The sequence below is a fragment of the Harpia harpyja genome, chromosome 3 (assembly GCF_026419915.1).
Source record: "Harpia harpyja isolate bHarHar1 chromosome 3, bHarHar1 primary haplotype, whole genome shotgun sequence".
NCBI classification, from domain to species: Eukaryota; Metazoa; Chordata; class Aves; order Accipitriformes; family Accipitridae; genus Harpia; species Harpia harpyja.
In genome coordinates this window covers 79,098,324-79,113,508 of record NC_068942.1, presented here as the reverse complement: position 1 = coordinate 79,113,508, position 15,185 = coordinate 79,098,324, and the positions used below count along the sequence as shown (strand labels likewise).

At 40.9% G+C, this 15,185-nt stretch overlaps 1 protein-coding gene across 3 annotated transcripts; it reads right to left on the bottom strand.

Annotated features, from left to right (window-relative positions):
- Positions 1 to 581: 581 nt before the first annotated feature.
- Positions 582 to 14,669, bottom strand: GMFB (glia maturation factor beta). 3 transcript variants are annotated; one of them, XM_052783600.1, is made up of 7 exons: positions 14,571 to 14,669; positions 12,175 to 12,269; positions 11,580 to 11,629; positions 10,558 to 10,607; positions 9,391 to 9,473; positions 7,085 to 7,158; positions 582 to 4,500 (listed from the first exon to the last, which is right to left on the bottom strand). In XM_052783600.1, coding segments are annotated over exons 2-7 (330 nt in total). In that variant the 5' UTR covers positions 12,176 to 12,269; positions 14,571 to 14,669; the 3' UTR covers positions 582 to 4,428. The 3 variants fall into 3 exon arrangements, with proteins under 3 accessions (XP_052639560.1, XP_052639557.1, XP_052639561.1); XM_052783597.1 differs by lacking the exon at positions 14,571 to 14,669 and adding an exon at positions 14,042 to 14,389 and having other exon boundaries at positions 12,175 to 12,271; XM_052783601.1 differs by lacking the exon at positions 14,571 to 14,669 and adding an exon at positions 13,984 to 14,003 and having other exon boundaries at positions 12,175 to 12,271.
- Between the last annotated feature and the right edge of the window lie 516 nt (positions 14,670 to 15,185).

Sequence of the window (15,185 nt, the reverse complement as noted above, 5' to 3'; positions counted from 1 at the left end):
TTAATCCAGTGGTCTCTTGGGCTGGAAAGAGATGACCCAACAACTGTGAGAAGGAAAAGGTACAACTAAGTTCCTTTGACTCCTTCAAGCTTTGGGGTCTCCTTGACAACAACTCTAACATTGTTCAGTTGGCACCTGCACTCTATACTGTATTTCACAGCTCCAGGTTATGCCAGGAGCCTTGACCTTATGGGAGAGGTGAAACATGGAAGTCTAAGTGGCATTTCAGAATGAAATCGAGCCCCCACGCTGTCTTGCAGCTGACAAGTACACACGCTGAGTTTTGTGACACAAAGGTGCAAAGCAGTGGAGGAGGATGGCAGTTATCCCGCAGTGCTCCATCAGATGCTGTCCTCTCCTCTCCCTTGCTGCCACCCTCCACAACAGAGGGAAAGAGGAATTATTTTAGGTAGACGAGCAAGTGAGGGAGCACATTCAAGACTGAAGACCACACTACAAGTCCAAAGCAAACTCCAGGAAGGTGAGAAAAGGAGAAAGGTCATACCTAGTATTAACAGCTTTTCCCATCAGACACACATGCTAGATGTGCTACTTTGCAATTAAAACAGGGCAACAGAACCTCTTAATTAAACATTTTATTGAAACCAATACAAGCACCATGCTTAGCAAAAAAGATTTGGTTTAAAGTAAACATGCAATGTAAACTAGCAGAGACTAAACAGCATATGGAAGTTGTACTGGTTACTGATATTTTCATGGAATTGCCAAATTCTCAAAACTGGCTGTGAACCTCTCGCACCATTTACCACCCACAGCACTGGTGCCAACCCTGACATGTCACAGTACACAAATCACATCGAGTCTGGATCACATAACAAAAGCAAGAGTTTCACTGCACCCCTTCTCATGTCCCATCACACCTCCATTTCACAGTTACTAGTGTATGTATCAAAAAAAAAAAACATTGCATGGCATTTTTTTTGAACACACTAAAGCAAGGAATTGAACTCTTGCTTTTGCATGTTTGATTCAGACCCGTTACCAGTTTAACATTGTTTCTGGACAGCTATTTTACAGTTAAAGATACAAAAATGGAACCTTGGTACAAATGCATAAGATGCTCCTTTGGAGAAGTGAAAAGGTGTCAACACCCACTTTATTGCCTCCTTTGATAGATCAAAACAGCATTCATGATACTAGAAACACACTTAAACCATCAAATACCAGCATTTAGGGGTTTTTTTTGTTAAAAATATTCAAACAATACAAGTCCATTTTATGGGCTGACATGCAAACTCATGCTTTAATTCAGCTTACCATCAATTAATAGGATTACAAGAGCTGTATCCCAGCCATCTATTCAGTATTTAAAGCAAACCAGATTGTGGCAGAAGTCTCCCTTTGAGAGACCTTTGACTGTAACTCGAGGCCAAGGATTTTATGGCCAACTTACTAACTCCTGAAAAATAGGAGCTCACAATGGAAAATGCTGACTCTCAGACCTTTAGCTACAAAGGCTCCCATAGGTGGCATTAGTTAATTTATGTTGTCCTTTAGTCTGAACCCTCTTTAGGGATCTGAAAATTCAAGACAAATGTATGATTACAGATGGGCAACTCACTAGTAAAGCACAGTCAGAACATACTGGCCTTCTGAACATGGACACACCTGCCTCCCACTGATGTTCAGGGGAAGCAGTATGGAAAATACAGTTCTAAAAATAAAGTGGGAAAAGTATGTTATGAAAACAAGTATTATCTGTGCAGGAAAGATTTTGACATAATTAATGTCTTTGTTTAATCAAGTATTAGCACTACCTGTATCTCAAGAGCCTAGGACAGTAAGCAGCAGACAGTTGTGTCAAAACACTGCATTAAAAACAAGGAAACCACAAACAAGCCTAGAACAGCAAACATCCTCTGCACACTCATTCTCCAAGTACCTGCAGCTGCTTCCTCACTTCCACAGCTCAGAGAGGGGAAGGAGGTAGAGCTACCAAGCAAGACTGTTTGAAGAATAATACTGGTGGCCTGAGCAGCATCAACATCACCTTTCACAAGAAAGTGGGCTTTAACATGCTCATCAGGATTTGTCTGCTTTCTACAAGATTTGAGGGGCAGCACCCAAGGCAGAAAGTCCCTAACCGGAGGCAACAAGAACATCCGAAGTGAAAGAACTCAGACTGAAAATACAGCCGTAAGTAGCAATATTTTCTTGGCAGAAGGTGGAGTGATCCAGAGATGAAGAATCAAATTCAATCATTTGACTGCAGCAGCTCCTCCCTTCTCCTCCCAAGAGAGACAGGCCCCTTTTACAGTTATTTTTGTCAAGACCTGTGCAAGCAGCAGTTGGATGCTGGCAGCCCACCAGTGTACAAGATTATTATTAAGATTATTAATAAAGATTATTAATCCAGTTTTCCCCACTGCAAATCAACCTGAACGTTATAAGTGGCAGCTTCCCTCTCACCCACACCGTACTTTGACATGCCTTACCTTTAGCACAATGCCAACAAAATGAGATCCTTGCTGTTTCCAGACTGATGCTTAGAATGACACTATTCTTTAAGCTAAAGCCTTATTTATACAATGTTTGTCACAACAGACATTGTTTTTATTGATCTGTAGTACAGAATGATCAAGCAACAGTTTCATAATCAACATTTTTTTGTCCAGGGAAATTAAATTGTTTTTCCAGTTCACTACGTTAACACAGAAATTTAATTTTAATTTACCAGCATTTCTTTCCCGCACTGAAAGATCAATTTAATTGGATCATTCTAACATGTATTTTGAAAAGCTCCTCTCGAGTCAGATTTGTATACAAATAAATGAGCAGTAACATCAAACTAAGAAGAGATTTACGAACACTGAGGACCTTTGCAAATGAATTCCTTGTGATCTTAGAGGAATTAGTGTTTTAACACTAACACAACATATGTTTACAAATGAAAAATAAACCTTCTTTCAGCAAAGGTTTCACAGCATGAAATACTGGCCTCCAAATTTAACACTGCATTCCTTCTCACCAAACAGATTTGTTAGGGCAGCTGTATTTTAAGGTACATTATCAACAGGAAGCTGCTCTTACGCAGATACTTCTTCAGTAGCACAACAAACACTCATGAGCAAGATAGTGAGATACTGTCACATGAGTACTCCTTTTGCCACTGCATGGGCTGAACATGTCCCATATCAGACAACTACTCTATTGAATATAAAACAGACCTGTAAAAAGACTGGTCATTTATAAAAGTTAAATACTATTTTCACATTAGAATATTTGCTGTTTCAAAGAGATGAACCGTAAGTAAATTAAAATCAAATTACCACTTATGCAAAAGCTTTATCTGGAATGTAATTTTGACCAACAAGCAGTTAAGAAAGGTAGAGACTGTAATTAAAGTACTCAAAAGCTATGTGCGGCCAACTTTTATAACAAAAGAGATATAAATCATTCATTATCATGAAAATCTTTAACCTCCTGACTCCTACAAATGGAGTAGATGACTGGAATTTCAAAGATAATGAGGTTAGCTTTTTTTTTTCTTTACAGATGTCAACTGCAACACTAGGCACTAGGAAAAAATGTTACTTGGATTCTTTAACAAAGTTTTTACCAAATTTGTAATAAGTGGCAGTGTAAAATTCTCAAGTCATTTTAAAGCTAACAAATTAAAGGCACACAGTATTAACAGGTGTTTGTATAACAGGAAATGAGCAGAGGTAAACTTCTTAACAGTGTAGTAAGTTATATATGCAAGACATCTGGTACAAGAGTAACCAGAGTTGTAATTCAGCCCTTAGTTATCACCTAGTTCCTGTAACACTATATTAGCATAAGAACTGGACAGTCAAAGCTTTGCCCTGAAATTTAGTAAGATTGACTCAGTCAACTGAGGAATTACTGGAATGACAAAAATTAGTTCCAAGAATTTAAGAAAGTTCACATGGACTCGATGGAAAGATAAATGGATGGATTTGCTGTACGAGGATTTTGTCTTTTTAATACTAAATGCTTCCAGGGAGTAGTTTTCAAAATTGAGAAGACATTAAGTCAAAAAGTCTGAGAAGTAAGTGACAGTACACAATTTCTGCATATAAATGGCTAGTATATGTCATAAGGATGCATTTGTAGCTCAGAAAAAGTTAGCGTCAGCTTCCAAATTATGTTTGTAGATAGTTATAAATCCAGAACTGAACTATTTTAGTTATAGAAATATTAGTCACAAGAGTGCAAAAGGAGTCCCTGCAGAGGAGTATTCCCTTTTAACAGGTACAAATAAGGAAACACCTGCAAAGATTTGTTACTTCAAGGAGACAGACCTGCTATTCTTTGCACAAACTTTGCACAAAAGATATACTGCAGGAGACAGATGTAAATACAGTGCATTTTTTAGATGTAAGTATTCATGTCTGGTTCCAGTATTATCAGGATGGTACATAAATACTTATTACAGAGGTTTTCTTAATGGAAGAAGCCCAGTTTCTCACGCAGCCATTCTTCAGTTAGGTCTTCTGTATTTCTTATTTCAAATACCTAAACAAAATTGCATTGCATAAATTCTTGAGGTGATGGTAATTGAAAGGGATAAGCATACAATGCAATCAATACCTTTCCACACAAGTTGTTTGAGCCATAATAAATCAGTAGCCAGCCTAGAGTTTTCATGTGCTTTCTTGAAAGGATTGGTTAATATTCTAAAGTAACATCAGTGCAAAATAAGACTAAGTGGCAAAGAATATTACTTTGCCACTTGAACAAGAAGTTCTTTGAACTTCTTATTAAGAAGTTCTTATTCTTTGAACAAGAATCCCGTAATTCCTATTTCTAGACTTCATTCTTCTCCTTTAAGAATATGTGAGACTAGCACATGTACTACTTTTTAAAGTTACTCTGAAATGGCACCATCTCGTATGCATTATCTCAGCAAGAAGATTGTCTATTTGAAGAATACAAATTAATTTAACCTCTGGGCTGAATTAACCCCAAAGTTCAGGAATTTTGCTCAGCCCAAGACACAGTTATTCCTCCTTTGAACTAAAATAAATCCATAGTATCTAGTAGCATACTGTTTTCCCTGTAAGAAACAAGCCTGGGATACCTTGAAATAGAAAACTTGAAATAAGCCACCCCAAAACCACCAACCCAAAGCTTTGTGGAAGTCTTAAACAAACCTGTAACATAGCCTTGAAGCAGAAAACAAGACCAAAGACACCAATATACTCTTTCCATATAGGCAAGTAACTGGTTTGGTTTTTGTTTTTGTTTTTTGGTTTTTTTTAATACCCTGGAAGAGAGGCTAAGTTAATTTTGAGATGCCCACAAATTGATCATCTTTTCAGAAGAGTCAAGTAAGTTAATTTTACAAATCCATAGGCCTTCAGATGTGTTCTTCTAGGCAATGAAAACAAGTATTTTAACTGGAGACTGCTGTTACTATTCTGACAACACTGAAAATAAAGCTCTATCAACACTAAATCAGTTACCTTCTAATGGTATGCAGTGCATAGCTGCAAAAAGCATGCTCAGGCCAACAGAACGAATAGGATTTTGTAACACTCACAAAACAAAGCTTCTCAGTGAACCTGCTGTTTGGAATGAACTTCCTCTTTAGTCCTGCCCTCAGCCATTTTACCATGTTAATCTTCTTCAGGAAACAATTCAAGTTTTGTATCTTTTCTTCCTCATTTCCCATCTCTACTGGAGTGGGCTCTGGATACTGCTTCTTGTATTTAGACACTGATCTACTACTATCAACTAATACTGATTATTATTATTTTTTTTTTTTAAGTAAAAGATGGGGGGAAACCAAAAATTCAGTGTTGTAAGAACAGAACAGCTTAACAGAAGCCAAGCTAATATGCAAGCCACTGAAAAAATAAGAGGATGCAGTTGAGTCACATGCAGAAATCGCACGAGGAGGAAGTCACAGCACGAGCTAAAATGGAACATAGCTCAGCGAGTGGCAAGAATAAAGCACATTTGAAGAGCAAGTAAGCAACCCTAACTGGAGACAGGCTATCTTCTCCACCTTCAGAAGGAAGATGATTATGGACCTCTACATCCACTCCTAGGCTTGCATTCAAAAGCCTTTCAAGACTGAATTTCTCCCACTTGACAGGTGATAGTAACTCCAATACAGCTAGTCCCCAGGCTTTCACCTTCTCATCAACTCTTCCTTCTCACTTACTGAAAACTGCCTTCCTCCTCAATGAATTCTTTTCTATCAAAGATGCTAGAGTTCTCAGGCCTCTAAGATGCAGTTTCAACAGACCTAAAAAAAGATTTCTCGGGGCTGTACCAATTGCTTCCATCATCTTATCTTCTGCTTCCTTCCTATTTACTCCTGTCAACCTGACGTCGAATCTAAAACAGAGAGGTCCTTTCTTACAAGGTACAGCTAGAAGAGGTAGAAATTCAAAGTTCTCTTATTGGCCCAACATACATTTTTACTGGGATGTTAAAGTACTCAGTCAGAATAAGGAAGGCCAAAAGGGAACGGTGCTGTTGAGGAATGATGAAGTCACTTCACATTGTATGAAAAACCTGAAGTGACCACTGACTCTATTTAGCTTTACTGGTTGAAACTAAAACTTTAAGAAGTCTAGGCGCCAATTAAGCAGATATTTCAAATATCTCCAAAATGACAATTAGGTGGCTTTTTTTTTTTCCCCCAATATATATATATACCTAGGCCTAGCAAATGCAGTGACTTCTTCTGGTCTCAGCACTGGAGGAAGCAAACACAGGAAGATTTATAATTGTTCATCACTTGGCACATGTTACTTATTCTGAAGGCTATGTTCTGCAAGCACACAACCCCATAAACCATGCTGCAAAACTAGTCCACACCACACCATACTAAGACTTCAGTCTATTCTTCCCATCAATAAATTCATTCCCAAAGTAAAGATGTCCAATAGATGTTTTAGTTTTAGAGAACATTGTTCTTCCTGTACTCCAGAAAATCCCCACATAATACTCCTCTCTTTAGTCTTCCTAAAACAGAATCTGTTCACTGTAATTACAAAGTCTCATAACACCCTTCAAGCAAGACAGAAAACAGCTTCTGCAACCTGCATTTAAGGGGGAGACAGTTATTTCAACTAGTCAGTTATACCTTAGTGAGTTCAGCTGTCTGTACAAGCTTATTCTTGCTTCCAGCATACATCATCTGCTGTTCAGGCTTACATCCTGTAGTTTTGTGGGGAAAAAAAGGGTTTGTTTAGTTATTTTGACTGCAACACTAAAGAAAAAAAAAAATCTTATTTTTGAAAAGAATCCAAACTGAAAGCTGAAGTCTCCATTCAGAAAAGTGACCTATTTCTTTATATACATTATCATCCTTGCTCTTACTTTCATATCTAGTACTTGAAAAGCATTTCCAGAAGTAATAGTTGTGCAGGTTGAATTGGTGGTCTCAACACGCACCTGTATTTCTGCTTACGAGCTAACATCAAACATTGCAGCAGTCAAACTTGAATCACAGCCAACAAAGCAGTAGCTCCTGCCACTACAGTAGCGTGCTGATTACACTACATTCAATTCTTCGCCCTCTTGCTATTTCTGGAAGATTCCCATGTTTTCGCTAGTTACACAGATCTTTATAGCATATGCCTTTGAGCTGGAGCCAAACTGAGAACTAACCAAGGCAGTTTGAATTTGTTGTTCTGTCTCCTAATCTCTCCCCAAATCCCCCAACTGAACTGGTAGCTCAAGATGACTCCTTCCCCCCCCCTCCCCAGTCCCAAACACAGACCAACTTCAGTCACAGTTGAAGTTAACTGCTGTTTAGAGTCCTAGTTAATGGTTCATTGTTTCTGACTCCAGTATCAGTTTAACCACTAACTTGTATTTGCAGAAATTTTTTTGAAACGGAGAACCTCAAGAAAAAAAAGACTTTTCTTTAGAAGTTGCTTGTTTAGAAGTTTGTAGATATTAGCGTATTTTAAATCTTGCCACCCATAAAAACCATTGTCTAAGCTCTCTTTTCCTATGAAGTACTACAAGTCTGCCTGCTTTGCTATTTCAGGGTCTGCCAGGAAGCTTCTTACTGCTGTTCTAACTCTCAAAATATCTATCCTTCAGAAGTAACACCCAGAACATTCATACAAAGATTCTTCAGTAACTACAGAAGAATATGCTCAATAGTTGCTAAACTCTTTTACCTACCTAGTTATTCTAGTTCTCAGTAATGAAGGGTAAAACAATGCAATCAGTTTATCTTCTTCTAGAGGATAACAAGGATAATCCAGTAATACCAGCAAGCTACCCTATTACAATTCAGAACACAGATGGAAGCCACAGGAGCAATTCAGCTCTGTAAGTCCAAATCAAGTCACAGGCTATTTGGCTTCTACTAAAATTACACAGTTCCCTGCACAGGTATGTTTATGTTGAGGGTTGCTGTGACCCAGAGGAAGCTGCTGCTCTATATAAACATGGGATGATCTAAGATTACAGTCTTTCTCCTCGAACATAATCTGTTCACCCAGCACTTTCACCTGCCCAGATCTGGGTTATGGAGCCCTCTTTTCCTCCTTTTCACCCATAATTGTGACAGCCCTTTAGACCTTCACATCACAGCACTGTTTGGAGGCATCCTCTGTTGCTGTCCATTGCACACAGGCCCCCTGGAAAACCCTCCTCTCGAATCCCATCTTAACCCTTTTACAGAATCCTGTTCCTTTCATGGGTAGACATGGGTTCCGATGCCCTTCTGAGGAGAGGAATTTCTTCCCACCCAGTCACTAACATCCAAATAGCAAGATGGACAGAGGTGAAGAGAAACCCTCAGGAACAGAGGTTGTATCTTCCAGCCCTCTCCTCACTTATTTCCTGAGCCTTGTCTGGTCATATTTTGAGGATTGCCCAAGATTTGAGGAGAGTGACAGGAAACCCATTAGGTTAAGCCTACATGAAGAGATGCAGAGTGCTCCAGGCTAGGCTCTTTTCCTTTACAGGAGGGTGTTGCTGAGCACACCCCTGAAAACACAGTGGGCAGGCACATTTAGAAAGACACACCTTTTGGCCAGCTATGCAGGAAACGAACATTTCTGTTCAGCCTTCAGAAATGGGAAAGAAAGAATCTCTTCTATCACACATCCTAAGTGTCCTAAATGTGAACCACAAAGGCAGTGAAAACCTCCAGCCACTAGGTAGATCTGGGCAGATGGAAGCATTTACACTTGTCACCAGCTGACGGTGAGGATGGAGCTAACACTCTAGAGACTCCTCTCTGCCAAAGAAGGTCTCCAGATAATGCCATAACTTTATAGTGCCTTGCTTCCAGCAGTGGCATAAGCAAATCTAGCCTTAAGCATCTGAACCACTATTCGAGCATTAAGCACTCATTTTATCTTCCAGAGCAAAGAATATTCCCATATTTACAGCCCATAGTAGCTACCATTCGCAATATTCACTCACCAACTGGACTGGAGAAGATAAAGCACAATGGATAAGAAACTCTTCCATCATCATGCTGATACTTGTAACTATACACAATAAATGTTTTTTCTGAGGTTAAAGAAACTAAGAAATCAGTGATTTTATTAGGATATAATCTTCAGTTATCAGAGCTTGATGCAGGCACAAATTAAGTCTTGCACTCTAGAAGATGCTTTAAATTTGGTAAGTACTCTCACTGTTCTCCTGTTTTCACTTTCATACTTGACTTTCAGAACTGACCCCGCCTGTCTTTATCAACCTCTGCCATGGGTGAGGGCTGTCTCTGTATTACTGTTTCACATCAGAGCTAAAAATCACCCTTTCATTGCAAATATTCCTCTCCTAGCTTTGTAAAAAGATTTCTCACACCCACTAATGTGTTTCTGACTTAATGAAAGCCAAATTCTTTCTTTGCAGACTAAGCATTTCATTGTTTCAGGTGTCTTGCTGAATTTGAACTCAAGTTTTAGCTAGTACTCTTGCTTTACAGCCTCCTACTGCACTATGGTCATGAAAGAAAAGATTCACAATGGCACGTGGAACAGTGCCAACCAGCTTTTGCGGATAATGGAGGCAGATATTTTCTTCACTTGTAACTTAAGTACCCCTCTTATCTCCTCTAGTTAAAGAATAATTTACTTGTCCCTCTTTTTTTTTTTTTTTTTTTTTTAATACAAGGATTCTTCCCTAGATCACATGCCTACAGCACTCCCAGAATCAATAACTGCAGCAAAATAGCAAGGGCCACACACTGAGAGAGTACCAAAACAGTTCCTAAGTTACACAGGCACTCTTCTATGTTTAGAAGTAGCCACATACAAAACTGGTACATGTTACTCACTTCTTTACATTAACAGCAGTGTGGCTTTGCTTTACTTCCCCAAACATTATATAGTCTAAAAGGAAATAAAATCTCAGGAAAGGCCTAAATGTGTCAACAAGTGGAACATTCCAAATTGTTTCAACAAGTGGGACAACTGTTCAGTGCATCATAAGAACTGATCCCTAGGTTATCTCACAAATAAAGTGTCAGTAAAGTTGCACTACAGGCAAGTATTGGCCTAAAAAGGTGAAGTCCAACTTTGAACACTTTGAACAGCTTCCAGGAGTGAGTAAGAGCAAATGCCAGCAGCACAAGAAGGATATCGAGGTTGTCTCTCAGGCAGCTCATCTTTTAGCTCATCGGGAGAAATACCCTGGTAACATTAAACACAAGCAATATTTGAACAAATGATCTTACACTTGAAGGTATACTATGAAGGCTAAAGCAGAATAAAGGAACAGTGAAATAGCTGTAAGTTAGATGTACATCTACAGTTGAACTGATAATGATCTCTCACTCAAATTACTAGAGCGGTTTAGGAAAACCTGTGTGCCAATAGATTCCTATGACTAAACACAGAATTAATGTTAGCATGAATAATCATCCCTATTTTAGGCATAATGAGTTTAGAAAACATTTTTGGCTCTAGTTGGATATGCTAGCAGCTACCATGCTTTTCTAACTCTAGTACTAAACAGAAGTAAGCAAGCACACACCAAAAAAGTATCTGTTAAAATCAGCTACACAAATGGTGCTTTTGAAAAATTCAGTCCTTCCTCATTGAGCAAGCAAAAAAAAAAAAAAAAAAAAAGTCCCTATTCTATTCAGATATTACATTAACTTCTACATTCTAGGGAATAAGAGCTACGGTTAATGCTCAAATCCCTGGGAAGGATTTAATTTTGCCCTATGTACCATTAAGAAATACTACATGCTGGGCTGACCTTATTATGCCACCTATCAAAGTTAGAGTCTGCAGAGGATTAGCAATCCTAGCTTCTAATTGATGGCAGATCAGCTCAGAGCCAAATATGCAAACCTACGTGGAAACACAGCAGAAATCTCTTCAAAAAGCCAGCAGGTGCCAAAGATGCTTTTTACACAGTTGTATCATAACAGCTTTAAAATAACTTTTTTGTGCAATTAATTAGTCAACTCAATTGCTTCTGCATAATTCCACTATTAATAGTGCTGTGCTTTACATGCAGTGACCATGCATTTAAATAAGCTCATGACCCAAATTAGATTAAGAGTTTGATAACAATTTGAAACTAAGGCAGTACCTTAGAGACAACAATACATTGCAGGCTGAAGATACTCTTTATTTACAATTCATTTAACAAACCTCATGCTCCTCATCCAGTACCACCAACTGCTTATCCTTGTCGATTTTCACTATAAATCAAAATAAAACATAGATCAATGTTATTTTCCATCGATTTATGCAATGCACGTATGAGGCTTTTTAACATTACCCCAACAAATATATTCCTTGTGCTTCCATTCTGCTTCTTCAGTCTATCCCATGACTTCACAAAATCACTGAAGGGAAGCGCACAGTCTAAGCGCTGTTCATTGCAATACACTCTTCTCAAATTTCAAAGACAGAAACGTCAAACTCCCCTACTTAAAGGCTACAAAATTTACAAACTCAAAATGACTGTGCCTTGACATTTTTTACTATCATTTTACAAACAGTGGTAGACTCTGAGCTAAAATTAAGTATAAATACTAAGAGCAGATGCAGTTTTGTATCATAACAGCAGCACTGCTTTACTGTTAAAATTACAGACAGAATTTGAAGTACCGACGTCCATACAAGAAACAGCCTCTTGGCTCACATATATCTGTTACAGCAGCAACGTTACATGGGAAGGAAAAGAGGAGATAGGATTTTCTGCAAGACCTTGCAATTTTTGTCAGACATGTTTTTAACTTACTTATAATGGCAGCATTGTTGGTTTCTTTACGAAACCGGAATTTTCTCAGTTTCTCCACCAGGTCTTCAGCAACATCACAAACCACCAGAGATTCACTCTACAAAAAGGAAATGGCAGAGGGGAGGGAAAGATAAATAAATCTTTCTAGTAAACAAACAAAAAAATCCCTATGTCACACATATGTGCGCATAAACCCTACTAAAGTGGAACTGCATGCAGCTTGTCCAAAGTTTCAGAACATATACATAAACCAGAAAAACCATGGATGAAAGCAGTTTTTAAGAACACACTAACAGAACACTTATCGGTTTTAATACCCCTCCTCAAAGCCACACAGTTAACTAGAAATATTTTATTAGCTATTCCTGAAGTGGGACTATTCTCATAGCTCTTAGAAGTAAACAAATTTTACAGTTCATTTGCCAAGACAAGTCCTGAAAGAAGGAAGCCTGTTAAAGTGGCAGTAAACTGGCTAAAGTAATTTCAGCATTTAAAATACTAGGACCTACTACTAGTGTTTCAGAAGAACCCAGACAGTAATCAAGGGTCACTGCTTATTTTTACTCACAAAAATATTACCTGAACTTTTGAGACTTACACACACAGAAAGCATTTAAGACATTTTAATCAAAAAGCATGCATACCTTTCCCCCCTGTGCTTATATGCTACTAACTCCAAGTTTTCAGAAGAAATGTCCAGATAACGTATTAGTCATCACACTGAAGATGGGGAAGGAAATGATTATTTCACAAGCAGCCATGCAGGTTACCTTCCATTACATATGCAATTTTTAAACTGTACCAAGCCAACCACTGCCATTTCCTGAGCAACATTTTATCCACACAGCCTCTACCACCACAGTTAAGAGATGCAAGCCAGCTAGACGAAGAAGTTATTTAACATCTCCAGCTTATTCATATTATTGTATTTGTAAATTCCTAAGGCATCAAGGCTTTGGTGCCAAAACAACTGTATTTCAAGACTTCTTTAAAAAAATTGCTCAAATAAAAAAAAATAGTTGTAAGATTACCTATCCCAAGATCTACTGAAGAGCTGTTTCACTGAGACAAATCACTGCTTACAAATCAGAAGAAAATTACTACTTAAAACTCTGAGTTGTCTCCTTGTGTTCAACATTGACTTGTTTGTGAGATTTTCATCAAAAAGCAGAGCACTGTTCCTCTTCCCCACTTCCAAAATCACCTTGCAAATATCCTATGTTTGTTGTTACTCCTAAAAAGACTTCCACCTTGACCAAATTCTGGCACAAAGCCTTTTGCCTCTGCTTCCTTTTAACAGCTGGAGAGGAAATCAGGCTCTGCTGTGAAAGGACAGGTCAGGCACTGTGTGCACAGCCTTTGTTATTTTGCTTGCTCCCCTAAACTTTAAATTGTTCTTGGCTCCTTCTGATCCACAAATGTCATTAATACCCACTCTCACTATTTCAGGAGGTCTCTACTTAAAAAAAAAAACAAAAACAACAAAATTCAGGGCTGCATTTCAAAATTGAAGTTATATTCTGTATCAAACGCTCTTTCTGAAGGAAGCATTTCTCCCAGTCCTCTGGGCTCAGCAGTTTCCTATCATCTTCCAGTAGACACTGCAGGGTAAGCAGTGCTCTTGCTCATACCTGCGCAGTCACAAACATAAACCCCTAAGAGAAATTGAAGGCTGTGCCTGCAAAACACGTGTTGACATCAGATTCACATCATCTATCAGTGCTAGGCTGGCTCAGCAGTGCTTGGTTTCATAAAAACTAAATAAAGTCGAGTCAAGAGACAGGAGGACTGCACAGACAGTGGGCACACCTGCCAAGCAGCACGGTGGGGGGTGTTGCTGTTGGTTAACCTCAGCCACCATTCATACCGGCATTATACTTCAAGATTTTCAGAAACCGATTTAGCCTTCTGCCGAACAGCAGCTGGCAGGGCAGGGTCACGACTTCCTTTTTAAACAGCTGTTTCTTCACTCTCCCCCCGCAGGCTGCCAGCGCCCACCAGAAAAACAACCGAGGAGGTCCCTTGGCCGGCGGGGCAGCAGTTGAGCACGGCACGACCCGGGGGAGGGGGGGGTCGGGCAGGGCCGGAGGAGCTTCTCACGGCGGCACCTTCCCGGGCAGCACCCCTAGACCGAAGGGCACCGGCTCACCCTGAGGAGACACCTGCCCCCGCTCCTCCGAAGGCACTTGCTCTCCCCTCAGAACTCCCTCCCCAGCCCGCCGAGCCCGGCCGCGCGGGGACACCGGCCTCACGACGCCTCTCCCGCCTCAGCAGGGGGGACCCTCTCCCGCCTCAGCGGGGAAGACCCTCCCTTCCCGAGCCCGCGGAGGCCGTTGGGGTTCCCCCCGGCCCGGCCCGGCCGCCTCCCCCCCTCAGACAGCGCGGGCTCCTCTCACCATCTTGTGCGCGCGCGCAACCGCCCAACCGCCGATCGCTCGCGCGCCAACAACGGAAGCCTCCGCCCGCCGCCGCCGCCGCCTCCCTTGCTAGGCTGCGCACCCCACTGCGCCTGCGCCGACGGGGACCCCGCCTCCCCCTCTCCTCTGACCAATCAATACCGCTGTCCCAGCTGGGGGGCGGGTAGCGTCACACCGCCTACGGGTAGCGGGAGGGTTCAAGGGCCGCGGGGTAGCTGCTCGTTGCCGGGCGCGTCCCACGTGCCGCGGCGCCGCAGGGAAGGGAGGGAGGGAGGGAGGGAGGGAGGGAAAGGGGCGCGGGCGCGTGGCGCGGCGCCACGTGATGCCCCGGCCTCGCACCCCGCCGTGCCCCTCCCCGTTGCTATGGCGCCGCGGCCCCGCCCTCCCGCGTAGTCATGGCAACGGGGCGGGGCCGTGTGCAACGGGCGGGAAGGTGTTTCCTCACGTACGGTCTGTCAGCTGTGGGGGCGGCCGGGCCGCCCCCGGGGATGCGGGAGAAACGGGCTCGGAATAGGGGAATTCCGCTTCTTAGAGGTTAGCGTGCCTTAAGGGAGACAATATTTAAACTCTGATCCGCAGAGGATCCTCCCTGTG

Coding starts and splice junctions, on each gene's coding strand:
- GMFB (XM_052783597.1), bottom strand. Junction 9,474..10,557: donor CTGCCTGAGAGACAACCTCG/ATATCCTTCTTG, acceptor CTCAGAAAAAAC/ATTTATTGTGTATAGTTACA. Junction 7,159..9,390: donor TATCTTCTCCAGTCCAGTTG/GTGAGTGAATAT, acceptor ACAAAACTACAG/GATGTAAGCCTGAACAGCAG.